The sequence below is a fragment of the Notamacropus eugenii genome, chromosome 7 (genome assembly GCF_028372415.1).
Source record: "Notamacropus eugenii isolate mMacEug1 chromosome 7, mMacEug1.pri_v2, whole genome shotgun sequence".
Lineage (NCBI taxonomy): Eukaryota > Metazoa > Chordata > Mammalia > Diprotodontia > Macropodidae > Notamacropus > Notamacropus eugenii.
Genome location: NC_092878.1, coordinates 17,849,851 through 17,876,437, shown reverse-complemented (window position 1 = coordinate 17,876,437; position 26,587 = coordinate 17,849,851). Strand labels below are relative to the sequence as shown.

Sequence of the window (26,587 nt, the reverse complement as noted above, 5' to 3'; positions counted from 1 at the left end):
GACAAGGTCTAAAGAGAGAATAGAATAAAGGAGGTGGAATACGATGGAGGGAAATATAGTCAGTCTTACACAACGTGCCTACTATGGAAGTCTTTTGAAAACTACACATATATAGCCTATATTGAATTGCTTGCCTTCTCAGTGGGGATGGTTGGGGAGGGAGGAAGGGAGAGAAGTAGGAACTCAAAATTTAAGGAACGAATGTTGAGAATTGTTTTTGCATACAACTGGGAAATAAGAAATACAGGTAACAGGGTATAGAAATCTATCTTGCCCTACAAAAAAGAGAGAAGATGGAGATTAAGGAAGGGAGAGGTATGATAGAAGGGAGAGCAGATTGGGGGAAGGGGTAATCAGAATGCACAGTGTTTTGGGGTGGGAGAGGGGAGAGATGGGGAGAAAATTTGGAACTCAAAATCTTGTGGAAATGAATGTTGAAAACTAAAAATCAATAAATAATTTTTTTAACAAAGAATAACAAAAGAAAGATTTAGCAGTATCATTTTTAAATCTTCCCATTTCATTATTTAGAAGGATAGAAAGCCGTTGGCCAGCTTGGACTTCTGTCATCCAGAACTGTGATATTTTTAAAGGGCTAATGAAATTCTCTCCTTGTCTCAGATGGGTCAGTGAATGAGCCAGACATGGTGGCCAACTTTTGTCCCGACCACAAAGCACCCATGGTACTGTTCTTGGACCGTGTGTATGGCATTGAGGACCAAACTTTCCTCCTCCATCTTTTGGAGGTTGGATTTTTGCCTGACTTAAGAGCATCAACCTCTCTGGACACAGTAAGTTACTGAAATCAGAATTGTGATTTTCTTCTGTGACTATATTTGGTAGCTGAGTACAATTCAGTATTTGCTGTATTTTGTGGGCATTGTGCCTCTGTTCATATAGTGGTTTTCTCCCATCCCTGTATATATCTGCTCCTTTTCACAGATGCAAAAACTAAGACATTGAGAAATGGAGAGATTTCAATATGCCACACCCAATAGAGAAGTTAAATTAAAAAATCAAGCATCCAAATCCCACAAGTATTTATTCAAGAGCTTGACCAGTAGCAACCTTTGGCCTTAAAACAGTCTGTCTTCCTTCTTGTTTTCAAACTCAGAGTGTTTTGTAACAGAGTGGCTAACCTGTGCTGAAACTCAAGGAATTTAATTCCTTATGAAGTGACCCAGCCTCTGGAATGGATTATATTTTAATTGGTGACCTAGAAATAGAAAATTCATGCTATTCTCAGCCTTAGAATGAGGACAAATTCTGATAGATATCTGTGACATAGGAATAATAAGTATTTTAAATAAGTTTTTTAATGTTTTTTTCTTACATCCCTGTCATTGTGTCAAATATCTCTCTCCCTCACAAAGCGACATCCCATTGACAAATGGTTTTAGAAAGGAAAATAAAAGTCAGCACAGCTGATCTATACGTTGAAAAAGTCTGAAAGCATGCACAACGTATACCACCTGTGAACCTCCTATTTCCATGAAGGGGGTGGCTGGGGGCATTCTCTCATATCCTTACATTTGAATCCTGTTTGACCTTGTTAACATCACTACACTGACTTTTGATTTTCCATTTACATGTTTGTGATTACTTTGTATGTTGTTTTCTTTACTGTGCTTACTTTACTCTGCATCAGTTTGTGTAGGTCTTTGTACGTTTTTCTGTATTTATCTTAAATCATTTCTTATAGCATAATAATATTCTATTCTATTCATGTATCACAGTTGGTTTGGTCATTCCCCAGTTGGTGGGTACCTACTTTGTTTCTAATTCTTAGTTGTAACAAAAAGTGCTGCTATAAATATTTTGGAGAATATGAGAACTTTTTTCTTATTGATAGTTTCCTTGGATATAATCCCGGTAACAGAGTCTCTGTTCAAAGGGTATGGACATTTTAGTCATTTATTTGCATAATTCCAAATTGCTTTCTAAAATGGTTGTACTATTTTACAGCTTCACTAACAGTGTATTAGCATGCCTAGCCTTCTGTAATTCCTCCAACAATGACTTGCCATTTTTGTAATTTTTGCCAGTTTGTAAGGTATGGGATGAAACTTCTAGACTATTTTGATTTGCATTTCTCCTGTTATTGGTGATTTGGAGCATTTGGTCATGTGGTTGTGAATACTTTGCAGGTCATCTTTTAGGAACAGTTTGTTCATATCTTTGACCATTTATCTGTTGGGGATTGGGGTGTTAGTTTGAGATACACACACATGTATGTATGTATTTATTTTCATGTATTCATTGTTTATATACCTTGTATACTGAATGAACCCTTATCAGAGAAATTTGATAAAGATTTTTCCCATCTGATCACTTCCCTTATTATCCTAGATGCATTCATGTCCATGCGGAAGCTTTTTAGTTTCAAGTAAAGTTATCTATTTGATCTTTTAGAATTTCCTCTATCTCTTGTTTAGTTAAGAATATATCTCCTACCTATATTGTGAGAGAGATACAATCTGTTTAGCTAGTAATATTTTTGTTGTATGGTTTCTAATATTAAGGTAACTTATCCATATGGAATGTATTGTGGAATACGGTATAAGGTGCTGGTCTAAGAGAATGAGAATTTTGTAAAGATATATTTATAGAACCCCACAGAATGTACAATACATTTTTTTGTGCTGTGGAGCCAAAACCATATTTCAAGCTGGCAAATTCTGTTGGATAATTAAAATGCTTTGTCTGAAGCTACTTATGCTTTGAACATTTTTAATGAATTTTCTGACTCAAAAAATTATTTTTCAAATACCCCCTGAGGTCCTTGGTGAAAGCATGCAGGTGGTAATAGATCAGACAAATAGCACGTGCTTTTCTAGTATTTGTTGTTCAAACATTGTGCTTATCCAAACACCTCAGTGCTACGCTGAAATGTGCTATATTGAACTCCTCAGCCAACAAACTGTGGCATTTGCTTTATGATAATAAAGAAATTTACAAGAAATTAAAAATCAAAGCTCTGCCCTATCTCATTTTAATAATCCTATTAAAATTACAAGTTTGAAGAGTTTGATTATTTTTTTCCTTAGGACACTTATCTAGAACCAGAGATTTTGCTTAATTATGGGTGTCACCAGAAATGTCTTTGTAGTTCAAAGAAAGTCGTTTCCAAAACCAAACTTCAGTGAGTACAATCTCATTAATGGAGCTACTTCCTCCAATGGTATAGATCACAATCCAATTACACCTCTTCATCCCACATCATCCTTATATGTGTGCTTCCATAGAACCCCCAAAGAGCATCTGCCTTAATGGACTAGAGGCCTTCTTCTCAATCTTTTAACATTGAGTGGGTATTGTTAAAGCATTAAAGCTACATCATTTTTGTATTACTTTTACCATATGGCTTACCTTCTTCCCCAGTCACCAATTGCTTGCAGTTTATCTTTTGTACCACTTCTTGCCTATGATCCTAAATATATTGAATTTATATTAGATAATTACATTTTACCATATTAGTTGTGATAATCCCAAGCATGGGAATCACAGGAGAAGGCAGGAAGGAAACAAGTATTTGTTAAGTATTCTCTATGTACCAGGCACTTTGCTAAGCAAATGCTGATCCTCAAAACAACCATGAGTGGTGGGTGCTATTATTTTCATCATTTTACAGTTGAGGAAAGTGAGGCAAAAAAAGATTAAATCACTTGCCCAAGGTGATATAACCTAGAAATATCTGGGGCCAGATTTTAGCTCAGTTCTGAATCCAAACTCCACATTCTATTTACCATGCCACCTAGCTGCCTTTCAAAGGACAGACCTTAGAGACTGTCTAGTGCAACCTCCTCATTTTACAAATGAGGAAACTGGGCCAGGAAAGTCAAGTGACTTAAGTTAACACAGTCAGACGTTTGACTTGAATCCATCCTTTGACTCCAGAACCAGAACTTTTTCTACTGTACTATGAAAAGTAGTTGGATATAGTAGAAAGACTGTTACATATAGTAACAGAAGAGAGCTTCCTGTGTTCAAATCATAAGCCTTGGATTCAAATCCTATAGGATCATAGATTTACATTTGGAACAGCCCATAAAGGCCATAAAATTTAACTTCCCTCATTTTATAGATGAGGAAACTGTTGTTCATAGAATTTAAATAATTTACCCAGGGTCACAGAGTTAGTATCTGAAGTAAGATTTGAACCCAAGGCTTCCTGGATCCAAGTCTAGTATTGTATTCACTATGCCATGTTTCCTTTTTCTGACAGTTCCTAGGTATGTGTGTAATCCTGGGCAAATCACTTATCCTCTAAGAACCTTAATTTTCTTGTCTGTAAAATGGGGATAGTGACGCTTATACCACTTGCCTCATAGAACCGTGACGATTGAAATGCTTTGTAAACCTTAAATCAGCATGTAAACATGAATAACTATTAGTTATTTACCAAAGACCTCAATAATTCAAGCTCTTTAAACATGTTCTCTCATATTTACCTCCTCGCTTAGTGTCAGAACAATCATGTATCAGAACTTAAGCACAGCTGGAGACGTTAGTAGTTTTCAACACCATTAGCCTCGTTTCAGAAGTGTGTTCCTTTAAGTCATTTATACTCCTTATAAATTACTTTCAACGCTTGTAAATTTAACCAGCGGGATACACCTCTGCTTCCTATGTGCATCTCTACCTGAAGAGATAGTTTGATTGATTGATTTGTCTCTCATAATTATGAAAATTGCTAATTATAACTTCAGCAGTGCTTTAGGGGAAAAGATTATCAGGTTGAGAGCTCCCCAGTAAGTCAGAAAAGAGTTGAAGACATATTAGAAAATTAATAGCCTTACAGTTGGAAGTCTTTATAATGCTGAAGTTATTGTGTCAGGCTGATTAGTGCACAAAATGGGATGGGTGCCAAGGATTTGGGAATGGAAAGATCTACTTTCTGAGACAGATTATAAATACTTACTACAAAGCATTCCTATGGGATTCAATTGCTTTACATTCTTAAGTGTTTTGCTCCTCACTACCTCTGTGCCTCTAAGGAAGTCTCTTTCCTGCTTTGCCTCAATTTCCCTGAGAAATGAGGTGAATGAAGGTGTCACATCACGATTGCCAGAAGGAAAGGCCAAGGAGCAATAGACAAACCCCTTCAGTACCTAGTGAGATTGAAGTCAAGTAGAAAGGCATTTGGCAAGAGAAATAATGTACAAGGTGTATCCATTCATGTTCCTCTTCCTCAAGGAGTTGTTTATACAGATGGATAGATAGATAGATAGATAGATAGATAGATAGATAGATAGATAGATAGATAGATAGATAGATAGATTTTTTACTAAACCAGTTTTCATTGTTGTAGGAAGCTCCCTGTGAGAAACTTCATCTACTGACTTAGATGGGGAGATACACTCTAACACATAATTTTCCAATTTTTTTTTATTTTTAGTTTTCAGCGTTCACTTTTATAAGATTTTAAGTTGTAAATTTCCACACCTTCCCCACAATGGTATGCAGTCTGATGTAGACCATACACGTATAATCATATTAAACATAATTCCACATTATTCATGTTGTGAAAGAAGAATCAGAACCAAAGGGAAAAGCCATGAGAAAGAAAAAACAAAAAAACAGCCAAAAGAAGAGATAATAGTATGCTTCAGTCTGCATTGACATTCCATACATCTTTCTCTGGGTGTAGATGGCATTTTTCATCAAGAATTTTTTGGAATTGTCTTAGATCAGTGCGTTGCTCAGTAGAGCTAACTCCAAGAAAGTCAGTCATCGCACAATGTTGCTGTTAGTGCCTATAGGACACGTAATCTTAGAGAGTTTCCTGAAGTACTAAGAGTAAGTGACTTACCCAAGGTTGCACAGCCATCATGTCAAAGGGGGAAGGTCTTCCTGACTGAGCTACTTTGCATTTGTTGTCCCATCTGGTTTCAGCTCTACAGAATAAGACATACCGACCTACAAGATAAGCTTATCACTTCTAAATTCCCCACCATGTGACTAACTCAGCCTTTATTGAAACTACCTCCCTTAGCCTCCTCTTCTCCCTTTTAAATGGTGGGCTGGAGGGGGGAGTACCAAACTACATCAGTGCCTTCCTTTTTCAAGGGCAAGAACTGGGACTCAGTTTACTCCACTTTGCATCTGCTGCTCTGCCTATTTTCAGTTCCACAGAACAAGAGGCCCTTGTGCCAGGTACCCTTTAGTGTTCCTTGCCCTACTCCCTTACTCCCCTTTCCTAATTCTTTTATATGTTATCTGCCTCTTTAGATTGTAAGCTACTTGTCTTTTATTATTGTATCCCTAGCACTTAGCATTTAAAACATAGTAGGCACTTAGTAAATACTTATTGGATTACACTGCGCTTCTCTTTCCACTCCCTATGCCATGTTGCCACACATTTTTCTCATGTTAGGTATTTAATAAGCATTCGTTGTATTGAATTATTTCTCCTGCGCAACAAATAAAAACAAAAGTTTCCTGCTAAAGTTCTGTCACCTATTGACAGACTGTGAGGGCTTGGTTATCAGGGCAAATCCTTTGGGCAGAGTAAACTAAATGGGCAAATGTATAAAACAGCACTTTGTCACTTCTACAACAGCAGTAGCTAAATGATAGAGAAGAAGGCTGATCGTGACAGTTTTTACTCCACAAGAATTAACTTATATGTTGCCATTCTTAATTTTCAATGTTTGTTTAAAAATTGAGTTGACGTGTCAGTGTTGACATCGTCACTACAGATAAAAACCAAACGACACGTAGAAGTTTGAACTAAATGGAAAAAATAGCTTTGGAGCTCTCTTCAGGCAGTAAAGATGCCGGGAGAGTTTGTTTCATTGTTCTTCTAAAAGACAAAAAAAACCCATTTCATGTATGATTTCATTGTGTCATTTATAGTGTATAGTAAACATAACCATATTATTATGAAGATGATTCCAGCTTAGGTACAAACATGTGTTGTAGAAAATAAAGAAGCGATATTATTTGGAAGAACTTTAAAGTATCCCTCTAAATAAAATAACATATACCTTGAAATTTGCTAATTTAAATTTTAAAATGGAGCTCAGTGGAAAAGAATGAAAAACTAATTTAGAAAATATTATTCCAAACAAAGAAATTGAAGAAAATAAAGACTATTCAAGAAAATTTTTTTAAAATATTACATCTGGCGAGCAACAAGTGAGCTGCCCCAAAAACAAACCCAGCATGTCAGCAGACAAAAAATAACTAGCTGTTCAATTGAAGTGTTATTTCAGAATTGGCTTTCTACAAGTATCACATCGTTAGGGTAAAGGCTAAAGTAAATGTCAAGCTGGAAGAAAAGATACGGAAATATATATATACCATATACCATATATGATTGTAGTAGCTCCAACTTGACTTGCAATTTAAACAAACTTCTGATTCCAAAAAAAAAAAATAGCTAAAAGATATTCCTTCATCGTTTCTTAGATAACTTTAATTAGTATGGTTATTTTCATGGGGAGGCCAAAAGTACTGAGGTCATTCCTTATTCAAAAGATACTTCATCTCCTTGTCAAGTAAATAGATATGAAAGACAAGGGAAGCATTGTTTTAGAGTAAAAGGACACTAGCAAAGCATCACTATGAAAGAGATAGAGAACAACTTTTTCCCAAAAGGTATTCTACTTTAAAAATTCCTAAATTACTTGGAATCTTAAATTCTTAAAATTATTTTAAAAATTCTTAAGATACTTTTAAAATTCTTTTAAAATTTAAAAAAGAAATTCTACCTGTTCCCCATACCACCTCAGCCAATTTAAAATGAGATCATGAATCCACTGCCTCAGACTTGAAAAATGAGAATTTATCCTGGTTGTGGGATTTCTTTTCTGACTTATGTCATTGTTGTTCTGTCTATATATGTATAATTTTGCATTGTTGTCCAGGAGAACTTGTATGCTCGTTAACATCCAGTTGTGTAGTGCAAAAGAAAGATTAGGTTTGACTTTAGACTACATAGAAATACGTATAGGGATTTGTGATGCAAGGGTAGAATGTGTAAGGCCATCAGGTATATTCATATATCTTGCCTTTCACACAACCCTGCATGTTCTAGAATGATCAATGTGTGTCGCTCATATTGTAATATGTCTACCTATTCTTAAATGATCTTAAATGGTAAATGTATTGTGAAATAACTTATCCACATGTATCTGAGGATCCATCTGTGATGATAGATGGAGATAAATTAGTCCATGGTATACAAAGAGGAAGCCATCTTGACTGTGTGAGATAGTTGCAAGGATAGACCCTTCCCTGCCAACATCTTGTAGCCTATGTTTTCCCAGAACAAAAGTGGAGACTTTGAGAGGGACCACAGCCACATACGTGTTTACTTTTAAGTTGTGAGGGCAGGGACTGACTTTGACCTTTTTTTTGTATTCCCAGCACTTAGCACAGTGTCTGGTTCATAGTAAGTGCTTAATAGCTGTTTATTGACTGCCTGAAACCTACAACTCCTTATTCCCTTTTACCATTTGCAGTTTTAATGTTGCTAAGTAAGTAAATGCAGTTTTGTTGTATCAGACGTTGCATAGACCTTTCTTTGTCAGGAATAATTTAGCAATATCAGGTCAAAGGATTCATGAAATAAGTTTATTCACAACTTAATCACCCATACTAGCAAAATAAAATGAAAGAAAAAATGCATGTTTCCTAGATTATAACATGTTCCTCCTTGGAGAACCCATTTATTTAGTTCTTCAGTGCAGCTATCTCAGGTAGGCATTATAGATGAGTGATGAGATGGGCCAAGTTCAAAGTGCCTTCAGTGATCTAATTAATACATGAGGACAAAGTCAGTATCTTTAACACTAATGTTCTTTTGGTGATACTATTGAGCCATAAATAATGCACATTGTGATATAAGAATAAATTTTAAAAATTACAAATGATCCAAGGAGCAATGGATATGTGTAGAATGAGTGTCAGATGATGGCATGTTACCAGTGATATGTACAAGTATTCAAGAAGTAGCCCTAAGGATGTATGTGATTAGAAGGAGAAGCAGTAGGACCTCTTGAGTGCAGCATTCTTACCCCAAAGATATGCTTAAAACACAGAGGAAGCAAGCTAGCACATTAGATAGATACAAGAAGGACTAGGATCATTCAGTAAGCATTTATGAAGCACCTACTATGTTCCAAACACTATGCTAAAGGCTGGGGGTCAAAATAGAGAGGAAACAAACAGTCATTAGATAGCTTAATTTGGGGGAACCATCATTACTTATATAAATATGCAAAACAAAATAATGGAGAGTTAAGGCCACTAGGAACTTGGGAAATGGGGGAGGATTGAGAAAGACTTCACGTTGTGATACACAAACTGTTTTAAAGAAAGCAAAGGATTCTAAGAAGCAGAGTTGAAGAAGAAGTATTTTTCAGTCATGGAAATAGATGTAATATCATGTGAAGAGGAGCAAGAAAATTTGGCTAGACCATAGATTGCAGAAAGGGGCATAATGACTAAAAAGTCATGGAAGTTGGATGGGGGCTAATTGTGAGTGACTTTAAAAGCCAAAAAGAAGAGCTTATATTTTGTTCTGGAGTCAACAGTAGGAATCTCTTAGAGTTTGCTGACTTGGTACTTGATGTGGTCCAACTTGAGCTTTGAGAAAATTGCTTTCCTAGCTGTGTGAATGATTGAGTGGGGAATGAATTGAAACAGTGTTAGGATCCATTAGTGTCTAAGATCGTTAGGAGGGTATTGAAGCATTTCAGGTAAAAATGATAAGGGTCTGAACTAGGGTGACAGCTTTGTGAGAAGAGAGAAAACAACAGATCTGAGAGATGTTATGGAGGAAGACATGTATCACATAGGACAAAACACGCACGTCTGAGGATCGGTCTGGCTCGGTGGAGCCAGGCTAGCGGGAATGTTAGCCAATAAGTTATACCATTCATGCTTCTAAAGGACTGATTATGATAGATAGATAGATAGATAGATAGATAGATAGATAGATAGATAGATAGATAGATAGATAGATAGACAGACAGACAGACAGACAGATAGATAGACAGACAGAGAGACAGACAGACAGACAGATAGACAGACAGACAGACAGACAGATAAATAGATAGATAGATAGATTGATTGATTGCAGACAGATTATTCATTACAGAGTAATGACAAATTTAGCATGCAAAATGAAGCATATTTATATTCTATACAATTATTGAAGGAATTTGTTTTGCTTGACTGCATATTTGTTATGTAATTTTATTTTTCTTTTTGTTCCATTACATTAGGGGTGGGAATGAGAAAAATAGAATTCTATTCATTATGAAAAGGTGAGGAGATGCTACAGATGTGAACTATTGCTTGCATTTTCCAATAAAATCACTGTCGTTAGTTTTACTTAACTACTTTTCTTTGTCACAAGAGATCTCTTACAAAGTGGGAATAATCTATGAAAATGTGTAATGTAAAAACAAAATGTATCAATAAATCTTTTTAAAAATACATGAAGAATGGAGATTTGTGTTAGTGAAGGACATACCCACAGTGACGAAATCAAAGATCTCTCAACTTTCAAAGTTAAATGTACATACACACACACGGAATCCAATTTTCTTACTGGTTTTAATAAGGTAGTTATGTTTCATCATGTAATGCAAAATATATATTTTACTAGAACCCAGAGTGAAAAGGGGTAGCCTATCAGTTTTTGCCTCTTAGTTAATTCACCTCCAAACAGCCTTTTGTTTGGTTGCCCTTGTCTTCATTTTTCATTTGTTTGTTTGTTTGTTTTACTTTTGACTTAATTTGTTTCATTTTACATGCAAAAAAGTACCTCTAGTAGCAAAGTGAACAGTCTTATTCTCTGTTGCTTTATTTTCTGTGAAGCATTAAAACTTGTAAGACATGTGTGAGACACAGGATTATATGGTGAGTGTTATTATACTTTGCTGAGCATCTCCAAATAAGATTAATCGTTCTCTTTCTCTTTTCCCTAGGTTTCTCTGAGCACCACAGAGGCGGCCCTTGCACTGAATAGATATCTGTGTTCTGCTGTGCTCCCTCTCCTCACAAGACATGCTCCTTTGTTTGCTGGAACAGAGCATTATGGCTCTCTGATTGATTCCACACTTCAGACCATCTATAGACTCTCCAAGGGACGCTCCCTCACCAAAGCACAGAGGGATACCATAGAAGAATGCCTGCTCGCTATCTGCAAGTAAGTGCTCTCCTCATGTATTTCTCATTCTTATTTATTCATTTGAATCCAATTGCACATAAGTGTACACATGGATACAGTTGTACATGTGAGAACCTGAAGTTGGGGGCATCTTCCTATAAATCTGACCTCCAGCTGTATACTTTTTACAGAAACCTTCTTTACCCTCTACCCTAGTCAAAAATCAGCTGCCTCCCATCACCTCATTCCTCTGACTGACCATTATCTGACCACCACAGGACGGTAGTCAGTGCTGGCTAGGGCAGTAGGGATAAGATCCCTAAGACCCCACATTACATAAAGTTAACACTCAGACTCCCACCTCCTCAGCCAACACAAGGTTTTCATTGCTTGGAGTGGTTTGGATGTTAGTGAAACGAATTACTCTCTGGTACTTGTGTCCTAAGTTATGGGGGGTAAGCTATTCTGCAGTTCATTTGAATCCAGCAAATATATGTTATTAAGTTATTGTCTTGGTCTGGGGGCTAGAGCTACAAAGATGAAATGATACAGCCTCTGCCCTCACGGACTGGCTGACAGTCTAGCAGGGGAAATAAGACACAAATGTCTTCAGTACTTTGATGCAAAATCATGAGATCTAGGATAATGCTGGGACAAATTACCCCCTCTGCTGATCAGTCAGTATTTGTTAAGCACCTAAAAATGTCAGGCACTGTCCCTGACTGTACAAAAAGAGCCAAAAGATAATCTCTGTCCTCAGGGAGCTTACAGTCTAGTGGGTGAAACAGCAAACAAACGTACAAATAAGCTGTATAGAATTAAGAGGAAGTAATTAGCAAAGAGAAGACAGTTAAGAGGGCTTTGGGGAAAGCTTCCTGTAGAAGAGGGGATTTGAGTTGGGACTTGAAAAAAACCAGGGAGTTCAGCGATTGGAATGGAGGAGGAGAGCACTCCAGGAACGGAAGAAAGGCCAGGAAAATGCCCAGAGCCCAGAAATGATGTGTCTTATTCATGCAACACCCAGGAGGCCCATCTCACTGGATCAGAGAGCATCTGGGGGAATAAGGCATAAGGAGACTGTAAAGGAAGGAAAAGGCTGGTTTGTTAATGGCTTTGAATGTCAAAGAGGGCATCTTGTATGTGATCTTAGAGGTAATAGGGAGCCACTGAAGTTTATGAAGTCAAGGGTGTGGGGAGGGCCGAGTGTGTGACATGATTTGACCTACACTTTAGAAAAATTGTGACTGAGTGGAGGATGGCTTGGGGGAGGGGTCAGGAGACTTGCTGCAGGAATCACTGACGGTTTTTGAGTGGATGAATGATGGGATCATAGATGTCACAAACCAGCAGTGTGAGGTGTACGTTAGGGAAAAGAGAAGCTACAGTGGACTGAAGAACAGGAAGATGCAAAGAAGTGAAAGCAAGAGAGCAGCAGCTTGAGAACATAACAGTCTTAAAGGATTGTTTTGTGGTAGTGAAGGTTTATCTAGAGGAGGAAGGAATGAGACCAGTAGATAGAGAAAGAACGAAGATGTGTAAGGGGACAGGGAACAGAAAATTGATGGAGCCAAAGGCATAATGAAAATGGGAGGAAATGAGATCAAAGCCTCAGGTGCAAGGATTGGCTTTAGCAAGGGAGGGAGCCACCTCTTTCATCCTTTCAAATCGTAGCATAGGAAGAGAAAATGGGAGAAGACTCAGAGGTTTAAAAGAATGGATAGAGGGGTTTGGAGGGGGTGAGGAGGGAAGTGATTAAGTCAACTCACATCAGATGAGCTCAGTCTTCACTATAAAGTAGAACATGATTATCTACTTATTGTAATATGTAAATGGACAGAAGTTATATACTAATAAAGAAAAAATTGGAGAATTAGAGTAGCTAATGTGTAGCTATAGTAAGATCAATAAAAACAGCCTAATAGTGTACTTTAATGAGGCTGTGTGTATATTTATTTATTTTGGGGTTTTTTTGTTGCTTTTTTGTTGTTTTTTTTATTTATTTAACTTTTAACATTCATTTTCACAAAATTTTGGGTTCCAAATTTTCTCCCCTTTTGTCCCCTCCCCCCACCCCAAAACACCGAGCATTCTAATTGCCCTGTCTGCCAATCTGCCCTCTCTTCTATCATCCCTCTCTGCCCTTGTTTCCATCCTATACCCTTTTACCTGTATTTCTTATTTCCTAGTGGCAAGAACAGTACTCGACAGTTGTTCCTAAAACTTTGAGTTCCAACTTCTCTTCCTTCCTCCCTCCCCACCCCTTCCCTTTGGAAGGCAAGCAATTCAATATAGGCCAAATCTGTGTAGTTTTGCAAATGACTTCCATAATAGTAGTGTTGTGTAAGAACTAATTATATTTCCCTCCATCCTATCCTGTCCCCCATTACTTCTGTTCTCTCTTTTGATCCTGTCCCTCACCATGAGTGTTGACCTCAGATTGCTCCCTCCTCCCCATGCTCTCCCTTCCATCATCCCCCCCCACCCTATCCCCTTATCCCCCACTTTCCTGTATTGTAAGATAGGTTTTCATGCCAAAATGAGTGTGCATTTTATTCCTTCCTTTAGTGGAATGTGATGAGAGGAAACTTCATGTTTTTCTCTCACCTCCCCTCTTTATCCCTCCACTAATAAGTCTTTTGCTTGCCTCTTTTATGAGAGATAGTTTGCCCCATTCCATTTCTCCCTTTCTCCTCCCAATATATTTCTCTCTCACTGCTTGATTTCATTTTTTTTAAGATATGATCCCATCCTCTTCAGTTCACTCTGTGCACTCTGTCTCTATGTGTGTGTGAGTGTGTGCATGTGTGTGTGTGTGTAATCCCACTCAGTACCCAGATACTAAATAGTTTCAAGAGTTACAAATATTGTCTTTCCATGTAGGAATGTAAACAGTTCAACTTTAGTAAAGTCCCTTATGACTTCTCTTTGCTATTTACTTTTTCATGCTTCTCTTCATTCTTGTGTTTGAAAGTCACATTTTCTTTTCAGCTCTGGTCTTTTCATCAAGAATGCTTGAAAGTCCTCCATTTCATTGAAAGACCAATTTTTCCCCTGAAGTATTATACTCAGTTTTGCTGGGTAGGTGATTCTTGGTTTTAGTCCTAGTTCCTTTGACTTCTGGAATATCCTATTCCATGCCCTTCAATCCCTTAATGTGGAAGCTGCTAGATCTTGTGTTATCCTGATTGTATTTCCACAATACTTGAATTGTTTCTTTCTAGCTGCTTGCAATATTTTCTCCTTGACCAGGGAACTCTGGAATTTGGCCACAATGTTCCTAGGAGTTTCTCTTTTTGGATCTCTTTCAGGAGGTGATCTGTGGATTCCTTGAATACTTATTTTACCCTCTGGTTCTAGAGTCTCAGGGCAGTTTTCCTTGATAATTTCATGAAAGATGATGTCTAGGCTCTTTTTTTGATCATGGCTTTCAGGTAGGCCCATAATTTTTAAATTGTCTCTCCTGGATCTATTCTCCAGGTCAGTTGTTTTTCCCATGAGATATTTCACATTACCTTCCATTTTTTCATTCTTTTGGTTTTGTTTTGTGATTTCTTGGTTTCTCATAAAGTCATTAGCCTCCATCTGTTCCATTCTAATTTTGAAAGAACTATTTTCTTCAGTGAGCTTTTGAATCTCCTTTTCCATTTGGCTAATTCTGCTTTTGAAAGCATTCTTCTCCTCATTGGCTTTTTGAACCTCTTTTGCCAATTGAGTTAGCCTATTTTTCAAGGTGTTATTTTCTTCAGCATTTTTTTGGGTCTCCTTTAGCAGGGTGTTTACTTGTTTTTCATGCTTTGCTTGCATGTCACTCAATTCTCTTCCCAGTTTTTCCTTCACCTCTCTAACTTGATTTTCAAAATCCTTTTTGAGCTCTTCCATGGCCTGAGCCCATTGAGTGGGCTGGGATACAGAAGCCTTGACTTCTGCGTTTTTCCCCGATGGTAAGCATTGTTCTTCCTCATCAGAAAGGAAAGGAGGAAATGCCTGTTCACCAAGAAAGTAACCTTCTGTAGTCTTATTTTTTTTCCCTTTTCTGGGCATTTTCCCAGCCAGTGACTTGACTTCTGAGTGTCCTCTCCACCCCTACCTCACCTCCAGATTCGCCCAGCCATCACTTGGGGTCTGAGATTCAAATGCTGCTTCCCAGCCTCAGGGCTTTGGGAGGGGGCAGGGCTGCTCTTCAGTGTGAGATCAAGTTCAGGTGCTCAGGTGGGGGCAGGGGTGCCTCAAGGGCTCAGTTCCCTCGGGGGGTTTATACAGAGACCTTCAACAATGGATCCAGGGTCCTGCCTGCTTGGGGAGCCCTGGTCTGCTCCCGCCTCCGCTGCTGCCTCCCAAGGGGTCCTGAGTTATGGGGGCACCCCACTCCCCTCTCGACCCGCCAAAGAGACCCTCTCACCGACCCTTGTCACCTGTGGGTGGAGGGACCCATGCGGCTGCTGGAGATTCTGTCCCTGAAGCCTGCTTGGATCTGCTCTTTTCGGCGCTGTGCTGCCAAGGCAGGGTTGGGCTCTGCTCCAGGTCCAGGGAGCGAGGGACCTTTGGCGAGAGGTTTTCAGGCTCTCTGGAGCAGAAATCTCGTCCGCTCCGTTCTGTGGCTTCTGCTGCTCCAGAATTCGCCGGTGGTCCTTTTTTTTTTACAGGTATTTTATGGGCAGTAGGTTCGGAGCTAGCGTATGTGTGTCTTTCTACTCCGCCATCTTGGCTCCGCCCTGTGTGTATATTTAAAAGTATTAAAGAAAGGCCTAAGATCAAAAATGGATATAGGTTGATTAAAAGGGATGACTTTTTCAGAAACATATTCCTCATAAATTCTCATTCAGAATTGGTCTTCCACAACCTGATCTCCATGTATAAATAAGCAAAGATGCTAGCTTTCAAAGCCTTGCCTCTATCAAGAGCCTCTTTTAATTTCCTTTTTTTTTAATGTCAGTATCTCTCTCAGTTAAGTAGGAAAGTAAAATAAGATGAGATAGAATTGTATTTTACACTGAAATATTAGCAGGCAATTTCATACTTCCTTTCTATAGGGCAGCCTTGAGCACACTATCAAACTTTAAACTCTTTGAGGATAAGGATTGTGCCTTACTCATGTTTCTATCTCCTGTGATCTCACACATATAAGTAGTTTTGACATTTATTGAATTTTTGAATAAGTGAGCAGATAGCCAAAATGATGCCAGTAAAACTACCTAATAGATAAATATTTACAAAAATATATTGATTTGGATTAATAGAACAAGAAATAGAGTATAAATAACCCAGTCTCAGAAAAAAAGCAGTTGAACAAGCTATAAATGAGCTCTCAAAGGAAAAAATCCCAGGAACAGATGGATTTATAAGGGAATTGTACAAAACATTCAAAGAGCAATGATTCCATTATGCAAATTATTTGATAAGTAGGAAAATAAGATATTTACCAAATTCTTTCTATGATCAAAATTATTATGTTGATAACTAACCAAAGAGTCAGAATAGAGAAAGAAAACTTATAGAACAATATCCCTAATAAAAATTGACTCAATTTTTAAATAAAACATTAGCAAAGTTGCTACAGCATATATCAGAAAGATAATACTATCAACAGGTTGTACTAATACCAACAATGCAGAATTGGTTCAACATACAGAAACAATAAACATAATAGTTCATCTTAACAACAAAAATGACATGCAGAAAAAACTTTGGACAAAATAAAAAAACACTAGAAAATATAGCAATAAATAAACATTTCCTTAATAAAAGTATATTTTTCATAAAGTTTTCAAAAAAGGGAAAACAAGTGCTGAAGTACTATGGGAAAACATATGCATTATGGTACTGTTGGTAGTACTATGATGTGGTCCAGCCATTCAGAAAGCAATTTGGAACTTTGTCAAAAAAGGTATTAAACTAGGTGTGGCCTTTGATTCAGAGATATCAGCACCCCAAAAAAATAAAATAGGAAAGGAATCATTTATACAAAAGTGTTTATAGCCCTTTTGTTTGTAGTAATTAAAAGTTAGAAACTTAAGCGTTTCCTATCAATTGGAGAATGACTGAATAACTTATGGTATATGAATGTGATATACAACACTATTGTGTTGTAAGAATTGATGAAGACAGTGGTTTCAAATAATCCTGGAAGACTTGTATGAATTGATTCAGAGTAAAGTGAGAAGAACCAAGAGAAGAATTTATAGAACAATAATATTATAAACAATGTTGAAAATCTTAGGCACTGTAATCAACACTGACCAACCACAATGCCACAGGACTCATGAAACATGCTAACCAGCCTCTTATAAAAAAGTGATGGGCTCAGAATAAGGATTGAGTGGGTTTTTTCTGTACATGGCCAGTGTGGGGACATGTTTTTGTTTGTTTGTCTTTTAGCCAGGAATTATATCTTTTCTTGCCTTCTCAGTTGGGTATGGGAGGAGTTCCAGAGGAAGCAAAGGCAGATGTTTGGAGGAGAAAATAAAATTTAATTTAAAATAATTATAATAATACCAAGGGCTGGTATTATATTTAATAGAGACAGAGACCCCATGGATAATTTTCAGTATTTTAAAATATAGACTTGGCACACACACAAAAATCGTATTTCAGGATAGATCAAAATGGGAAAAATCTTTGCTACAAGTTTCTTGGATAAGGTTTTCATATCCGAGACAGATAAGGACCTGATTCAAATATATAAGAATGAATTATTTTCCATTTGATAAATGGTCAAAGGTTATGAACAATTAGTTATCAGAGGAAAAAATCCAATTGGGAACTGATAGCTAACATCACCTGGATCTTGATCAGATGATAAATTTAGTGACCCTCAAAGGAGGAGAGGTTGTTGGGAAAGAACCTTAGGGACACCTAGACTAACCTACTCATTTGCACGTGAGGAAAACTGAATCTTGAAGAGGCCAAGTGACTTATTCAGCGTCATCTGAGCCTTTCTTAACATTCTTCTGCTAGATGGCATACGTGGATTTGGCTCAATTCACCAGATGTGTACAAAGTATGAAATATGTGTGTTAAGCGTTTTGTTAGGTCCTAGAGAAGATTCAAGGTAAAAAATAGCATGGGCCCTGTTTTCAAGAAGCCTAAAATCTAATAGGGATTTGATATGAACACAGACAAGTATGCTGCAAGGTAAAATGTGATCTGTCCAAAGTAGAGATCCAAACATAACACTCAAAGAAAATACAGAGAAGGAGAGCTCAACTGGTGGGTTTGGGGGGAGTTTGTGAAAAATAACTAATGAGCTGTGCCTTGAAGTGGACAAAGAAATATTAAGTTCTAGTCGTGGGAAATATAAAATGTATGGAAATGAAACTTATGTCTATCAGAATTGGAGAATGGTAGTCCAAACTGTAAGTTTACATGGAAATGTTAGGATTAAATAAGGTTGGTAATGTTGGTCAGCTGAGATTAAATGACAAATTTGTAATGAATATATCAATTTACAATGAGAACATTCAACAGAACTCTCATAAGAGCAAAGGTAGAAGATGGTAAGAGTAAAGAGGGGTTGAATCTTGACAGGGCATGCTTGGCAGTGAGAGAAGGGTGCAAAGGAATTGAGAGTGGGGGATTGTGTAGTGTATCAAGTCAAGTATTGACTTGATCAGCTAAGTGGTAAGAAGAGGTAAAGGAAGAGAGAGCCACTGGTGCAGGAGTGATGGCCTAGTTAGCAAGGTGAAAATGGCCCCTAAACAGTTATCAGTGTGGAATAAGAGCTCAAAAGTCATCCACCCAGCAGTATGGAAGCCATGGGAAAGTGGGAGATAGAGAAAAGGACAGTGGATAGGGTCTTGGGTGACACACATTTAGATAGTGAGGATGAAGTATCAGTCGTATAGGGAAAAAACTTGAGAGAACAGTGTCGTTGAAGCTAAGAGAACACATCCAAAAAGGTAAGGTAACCATTGGCATCAAATGCTACAGAAGTTCAAGGAGAATGAGGATTGAGAAAAGGTCATTGGATTTGACAATTAGACCATTGGTAGCCTTTAGAAGAGTGGTTTCAGTAGAGTGTCAGGTTAGAAAGTCAAGCGATTAAATAATGAATGGATGGGGAGCGACTACCCTTCATAAAAGTTTAGCACCAAAAAACAGATTCCCCTTATTCACTCTCTTAAAAGTCTGTACTTTTTAAAGGCCATTTAGTATTTCCCCATGAGCTAGAATACATTAAAGAACTTTTATTTGTGTATCTAATTGCTTTGAGACTTCTCAGAATGTACCGATAATGTTTTTCCCCTTTTCCTCGCTCCAGGCATTTACGCCCTTCCATGTTACAACAACTCCTGCGCCGTCTGGTTTTTGATGTACCACTCCTCAACGAGTACTGCAAAATGCCGCTTAAGGTAAATATCCTTTCTAGCAATTAAATTCCACTCTGTGCTACAGAAAATGTACAATAAAACTACTATTTTCAGAAAAAAAGGCAAGCATCTATGAAATCGATTTCATTCCTCTAAGTTGCTAGTTAGCGACTAGGACATTGCTAGCAAAAATGAACCTCTGTTCTTATGAGTGAGTATGGCAAATACGCCAGATTCAATTCCCCTGTGTGATTTTCTTTATTTTTATTAGTTGCTAATTCCAATTCCATTAATAATTTCCTGTATAAGAGATAATTCAAGGTGCTTCCAGCTGTTTTCCAACTTTCACTTTTAATACTTAACCTACAGTTAATCCTTAAACTACAGTCCATTGATTCCTTTGTATTTGATACTGTACTTCACTGCATAATTGTTGCCACTGAATAATTGTCACACCCTGTTTTTTCAGTCCAAAAATTGGTTTATAACCTTTCATCCAGCTGTCATCCCATGGCAGAATTCCATTACTCATGCCGCTTAAATGGTAAACAGAGCAGCAATGTATTCACCAGTGGCATATGGATACACGTTTACCTATCATGCATTGCAAGCCTATAATTCTCAGTCCATGCTCATTGTCAGTATATTTCCAAAGCCAATTTCCGTGGTTTGTTTAGCGTGCTGCAGTATTAACTATATTGTCACTCAACCCAGTGAAGATCTGCAGGAGCCAGGGGAGCAGCAGGCAGGTGAAGCTGCCATGAATAAGTCACATGGTATGGTAAGACTTGCACCTTCCCAATTTTAACATATATTCGTGAGTATTCCATGCGTCCTAACCTTGCACCGAAAAAAATTTAGTAATAAATGATTTTTAAGTAATACTGACATAATTTTTAAATGCTTCATATAATGGTTCCACCCTACTTTTCACAGAAAATGACATAAAAATCTGCAACCATTATGCAGTGAAATACTGGTTTTTCCTCTCCCTCATTTCTAGAAACTAAGTGTTGTGTTCTTATTTTCCAAGTCTTTGGTAGAAGCATAACAACTGCTATCTCAAAATCACTTTGGTTGTTTTTCTTTAATAAGCACTGAGAGCAAGAGAGTCATATCCTTTATTTTAAATGTATTTTTTTCCTAATTAGGCAAGTCACTAAACTTCTTATCTATACTAAACCTTACCTTATCTGTAAAATGAAGGTATTGGACTAGATAACTGTCTCTAAGAATCTAAGATCCCCTAAGATCTAAATCTAAGAGCCCTCTGCTTTTCCTATTACAGTTTTTAGTTTTTATTATTATCATTCATCAGCAGCTAACATTTATATAGCTCTTTAATGTTTGCAATTATAATTATATAATTTATAATTACATATATATACATTTTCCTATTTGATCCCTACAGATGAGAAAACTGAGTCTCTTATGGGTAAAGTGTCTTGCCCATGGTCATACAGTTAGCACCTTTATTTGAACCCACTTCTTAAATCTAGCATTTTATCCACTGTGCTAATTTGCCACTCACTTAAATCATTTTTAAAAAGTGTATTGATAAGAAATCAGTTTTTAACGAGTGTTACTATACATGGTAAAACTGAGACCCAAAGTCATTCTTTAATTGTCTGTCATGCAGCAAGTTCTTAGCAGAAGTCATAACCTGTTCATTAAATCCCCCACTGGCATCCCTTTTTTCCTCTTTGGGATAGAAAGTGGTAGTAGAGGTATGATTTAAGCCCCAGTCCTCTGATGCTAAGCCCAAAACATTTTCCATGGCAACATGAAATGCTGGGTTTCTCATGCCTGCAGAGAGTCAAAGTGAGGGCAGCATCTTAGAGTTCCCAGTACTTCAAACCTAGCCAGCTGTCTGACACAGGCTCAGGTCCTGTGTCAGTCACCTTTTTTTTTTTTTTTTTTTTAAAGCAACACACATTCCTAAAACATTTGTAATGTCCTGCTGCCCTCTCCTGGGCAGGAGATGTCAGGACTCCTCAGCCCTGGATCTCTTCTCACACTAGCAGGTCAGATGGTTTTTAGATAAAAAAGGAAGCAAGAGGAAGACGTGGACCAGACCTGTACAGTCTAGGATAGCTGCTGCTTATGTCCCTCAGGCTGCTTGCCGCATGCCACGGGATTTTAGGCGGGCCAAGAAAAATGTAAAGAAAAGCATCCTTTGTATGTAGAGGAAATGCAGGCGTAACTGGGCCTGCAGGCCACAGGCTGTGCAGGGTAAGTGGGCCCGCAGGCCACAGGCTGTGCAGGATAACTGGGCCTGCAGGCCACAGGCTGTGCAGACGTAACTGGACGCCTCACTGGGTCCCCAGGTCACAGGCTATGCAGGCATAACTGGGTCCACAGGTCACAGGCTGTGCAGGCATAACTGGGTCCACAGGCCACAGCTTGTGCAGGCCTCACCTCGACTCTTCCAAATGCCCATTATGAGAATTACATAGGAACTAATGCATTTATGGCATCACACAGAATTGAACACACCTGTAAGGACTGAACAACCACAAAGCACATTTAGAGTCCGGACTTTCAGAACACATCACTCCCACCCCATGGGTCAGGAGTTTTCAACAGCAGAGATTAGTATTTGGAGTAAAATGAAGACATTTACCCTACTTTTTTTCACTTATATAGCTTAGACAAAGGTATGTTAGGAGATTCATAGTTAAGCAAATTCAACCAAGTCCACAGCTGGTTGAAGTATGAAAGCTCTCTTTTTCTTACCCTGTTTGAAAGTCCTTCTGCTGTACCTTTTACTACATATCTTTAGTACAGTTCTCATCATGCTGACTTGCTATTTTCACACAATGATAATTCTGGGTGTTTTACAAAGCATTGGTAGATTTTCTCTGCTTCACCCTAACATTTCTCTTTTCTTCCAACTTCCTAGCTTTTGACAAATCATTATGAACAGTGCTGGAAATATTACTGCCTCCCTTCAGGATGGGGCGGCTACGGCTTGGCAGTGGAAGAAGAGTTACATTTGACGGAGAAGCTCTTCTGGGGGATTTTTGACTCTCTCTCTCATAAGGTAATGACTGTCATTAAAGGAGGTGAGGGACACAGTGATCCAAGGAATTAGTGAGCAAGAAGACAGAAAAGAGTTCCTAAATTTGTCTTTGTTTTCAGTCCTTTGACCAAATATATATTCTTTCTTTTCACCAAGGCTATAACTCTCCATTGGCAAATGATTTTTTCCCCTCACATACAGAATATACATTGGAAGTCATCAGAGGGATGTATTAAACCAACTGGCTGCTTTGCTTCCTTTGCCCCCTTTTTTCTTTTGTTGGTCTATGTATACCATAGCTCAGCCTACCCCACAAGAGTAACAGCTTGCATTTTTATAGTGTTTTAATGCTTGCAAACCCCCTTACTCACCACAAACTTTGCGAGGTAGGTATTATTATGTTATTACTCCGATTTTACAAATGAAGGAACTATTTCCCTGAGAGGTTAATGATTTTCCTGTTGTCACACAACAAGTAAGTGTCTTAGGTAAGATTTGAGCCCAGGTCTCGTGACTCTCATGTCCAGGATCTCTCAGAATTACTCTGCTTTGAAAAACAATGTCACAACCTCTACCTACTCAGTTTTCCTCCTTTGTAGTCCTTGCTAATAAGCCCTGATTTTATTCAAAGAAGAAATGAAAGTCATCCTCTAAAAATCTCTTTTCTGGTTAGACAGAATTTTAGGTTTGCAAATTTTACCAATAGTTTATCTAATTCCTCAGTCTTAGGAGAATAAAGCTGGATATTCCTAGTTTTCCTTGACAAAACCTGGAGCTTGATTCCAGTTCGTCTACTGCCTCCCCTCCCTTTAGCATTTTTTGACCATCTGAGCTTCATGTCTTCTTTGTAACCAGCTCCTTTAGCTTACCATTTATCACTCTGAAATGGAACCAAAGGAACACAAAGGTGCAACTGGGTAGTTTGCTAATAATTTAGCTGTAAAACCCATATAATTATTCCTATTCCTGTTCATAATGAGAGCAATAGTCCACATTTATACAGCACTTTCAGATTTCAAAGTGGATTCCTCACAAGACTTTTTTTAAAAAACTGACCATAACTTCTGTGTTGCATCAGTTTCAATAAGTACCTAAAAGACACATAAACAGAGGCCTTCATGACTTGAGTGAGGGGGCAGGCCTAAGGGGAAGAAAAGAGCTGTGACAGTCTACCACTGCTTCAGACTTGGCCATTACAAAGTTTTGACCATCAGTTTATTTTGTTGTATCCAGATGGACAAAGACATAATAGTTTTACTTCTCATGTCAGTTCAGTTTCCCGTGATATCCCCACAGTACCTGCCATAAATTATTAAGGAGCAGATGGCGGCTCCTTTCTTTTTCTGGAAAATAAGTGAACTTGGTTATTATTCTTATTTCTTCTGATGCTTCTGCATTATGGCTGTGATTCACTTCCTAACATGTTATGTTTTTAAATTAGATTTTTCAACTAGTTCCTATCTTTCCCGCAGAAATATGACACAGATCTCTTCCGGATGGCCTTACCTTGTCTCAGTGCAATAGCTGGGGCTTTGCCGCCTGATTATTTAGACACCAGAATCACAGCCACATTGGAAAAGCAGACCTCAGTGGATGCAGAAGGAAACTTTGATCCCAAACCTATCAATACAGTCAAGTGAGTCCAAAATATTTTGTAAATGAATGTTTTTGTCATATGGCTATTCTTTTTTCCAAAGGCACTAGCTTGTCAAGATTTTGCTTATCTCTCGCTAGTACCTCTCCTTCCAACCCTAATAGTATGTCATTTTTTCAGGGCACCATATTTTTTATGTTATTTTAAAATATAATTAATTTGTATCTGATCATGTACTTACATTATCACTCTTTGGTTTTCTTCATGATAAAACAGAGATGAGCTCTTTCCTCTAAGTAAGTATAGCTTACAATCCTAAATCAATTTTCCTGATAAATGACGGAACAAGTTTATTAATGATTTTTGACAAAGTTTTCGTTTAGTTTGTAAATTCGTATTGTAAGTTCTAGCAGTATAATAAATCAAAATTAATCTGTTAACATTCAATTCAATTTCCATTCAACAATCATATATTAAGCACTTACTGTATGTAGTGCACCATGTGCTAAGCCCCAGAACAAGGTAGCAAGGACAGTTTAGCCTCCCTCTTTGAGAAGTTATTTGCCCTTTAATGTTATATTAAGCAATTGCCAGGGGTTTTTTTACCACAAAATATTGTGTTCTTCAAATATAAAACACATTTTTCTTCTGTTTCAGACATCTCAGTATTCCTTATCAATGCTGATTTTACCATCCAGTCTTTTATATTATCTGAGCAATATAATTAATGCCCTATAAATTCTTCCTCCTTCCATTCAGCTGCAGACAATAAAGTATTTCTACTTCAGAGTATTTTACACAGTCTGTACAACTTGCCTTTTGTTCCCAAATACATATTAACAGGAAGAACTCTAAACCTCCTACATGGTTTGAAGCCTGTTGATCAGAACACAAGTTAAGGTCCATCTAACCTAATTCAAATAGATAAACATTTAGTGAGCACTCACTTCTCTGGAACTATAAGCTGCTGACTGGTATAGGAGGTTTGCGTCCTGTACTGATGAAATCACAGGTCTGAAATAATAATACTAATCCATAATAATAAACCATTCAAGGATCTGTGCTGGACATTGGGAATGACAAAGGCCAACAGCCCCTGCACTTAAAGAGCTTGCACTCCACTTGGGGGGGAGGAAAGGAGAGCAGAGGTAAGATAGGGGATAGCATTTATACAGATAAGTAAATTTTAAATGTGTAAAATAATGCAAAATAATTTCAAGGGGGATTATGTACTGGAAACTGGGCTGGGAGGTACGAATGTCATCAGAATAAGGTAGGATGTGACACCTAACGTACTTTGAAAGAAGTTAGGAATTCTACAAGGTAGACAGGAATGAATTCATTTAAGACATGGCAGTCTACTTATGTAAAGTTGGGAGTTGGAATACAGTGTACAGAATATAGCTAGCAGACTGATTTCAATGGAACAAAGTATTTATAAAGAATTCACTTCAAGATCAGATATTCCCCTTCTGGGAACCAAGATGGTAGAGTAAGAAGTAGGTCACTCTCACCCTCTTATTGTCCTCTGAAAGCCCAGAAAATATGACCCCAAGAAAAGCCTTGGAATAGCTGAGCCAGTCAAAAGATGGGATGTAATAGTCTTGTAGCCCAGGAAACTTGAGGAATTAATGGGAAATGCCCCTCTCTCTCTGTCTCTCTCTGGGGAAAGGGGAGCAGTACAGGAGGTGGGGCATCCCAGCAAACCAGCAGCAAGCCCCAACTCAGCAAACCAGAGGGAGGTCCCGAGCCCAAGTGTGGTAGAGCAGGCAAGTACCAACACCAGGACCCCCAAGTGCCTCAACACAGGCAGGGGACCCGGTAGATATCAGCTTGGAAAACTGCCATGTGTGCCAGCATTCTTCAGCAGCCAAATCTCCCAGTACTTCAGCAGAACTCCAGGAAGCACAACTCTAGGAGGTACAGCTCTAGGCTGGCAGACATGCTCCAGCAGCCAAATATTCAAATGCCTTAAGCCCAGGTGAGCAGGCATCCCCCAAGGGTCAGACTCCCCACCCCAACCCTGAGAGCTCCAATGTTGATGACCCCACCTCAGCACCAGCTAAGCTGCCAGACCCCTACAGCCTCTAGCTGCGAGCACCTGAGGCCCCAGCATACAAGCCAGTGACCAGGTCCCAGGTTTCCACCAGAAGAAGTTTAGGTCAGTGCCCTGTGTTCCAGCAAGAGAACTCAGCTTTAAAAGCTAGTAAATAGGCAAATACCATGAGAAAAAAGCAGAAATAAACAATGACCATAGTTCTTATTATGAGGACAGTGAAGATGAAGGCACAAATTCAGAAGAGGACAACATTGTCATCATACTCACACCCAAAACCTCAGAGTGGAATATGGACTGGTATGAAGCCCAAAAAACCTTCTTGGAAGAACTCAAGAAGGATTTTAAAAATCAAATAAGAGACGTAGAAGAATTGGGAAATGAAGTAAGACGTATATGAGAGAGAGACGATAACTTAGAAGAGGAAAGACAGAAATTGACTGTATAAAACAACTCTTTAAAAATACAATTGGCCAAATGGAAA

At 38.1% G+C, this 26,587-nt stretch overlaps 1 protein-coding gene across 7 annotated transcripts in view; it reads left to right on the top strand.

The window, feature by feature from the left end:
- Positions 1–26,587, top strand: part of RYR3 (ryanodine receptor 3) — a 750,252-nt gene that overhangs the window by 558,685 nt on the left and 164,980 nt on the right. For all 7 annotated transcript variants that reach the window (XM_072625274.1, XM_072625277.1, XM_072625272.1 and 4 more), the window contains exons 47-51: positions 622–791; positions 10,944–11,164; positions 19,383–19,473; positions 22,334–22,474; positions 23,926–24,089. In XM_072625274.1, the coding sequence (XP_072481375.1) occupies positions 622–791; positions 10,944–11,164; positions 19,383–19,473; positions 22,334–22,474; positions 23,926–24,089 (787 nt within the window). The remainder of the gene's footprint in view (positions 1–621; positions 792–10,943; positions 11,165–19,382; positions 19,474–22,333; positions 22,475–23,925; positions 24,090–26,587) is intronic.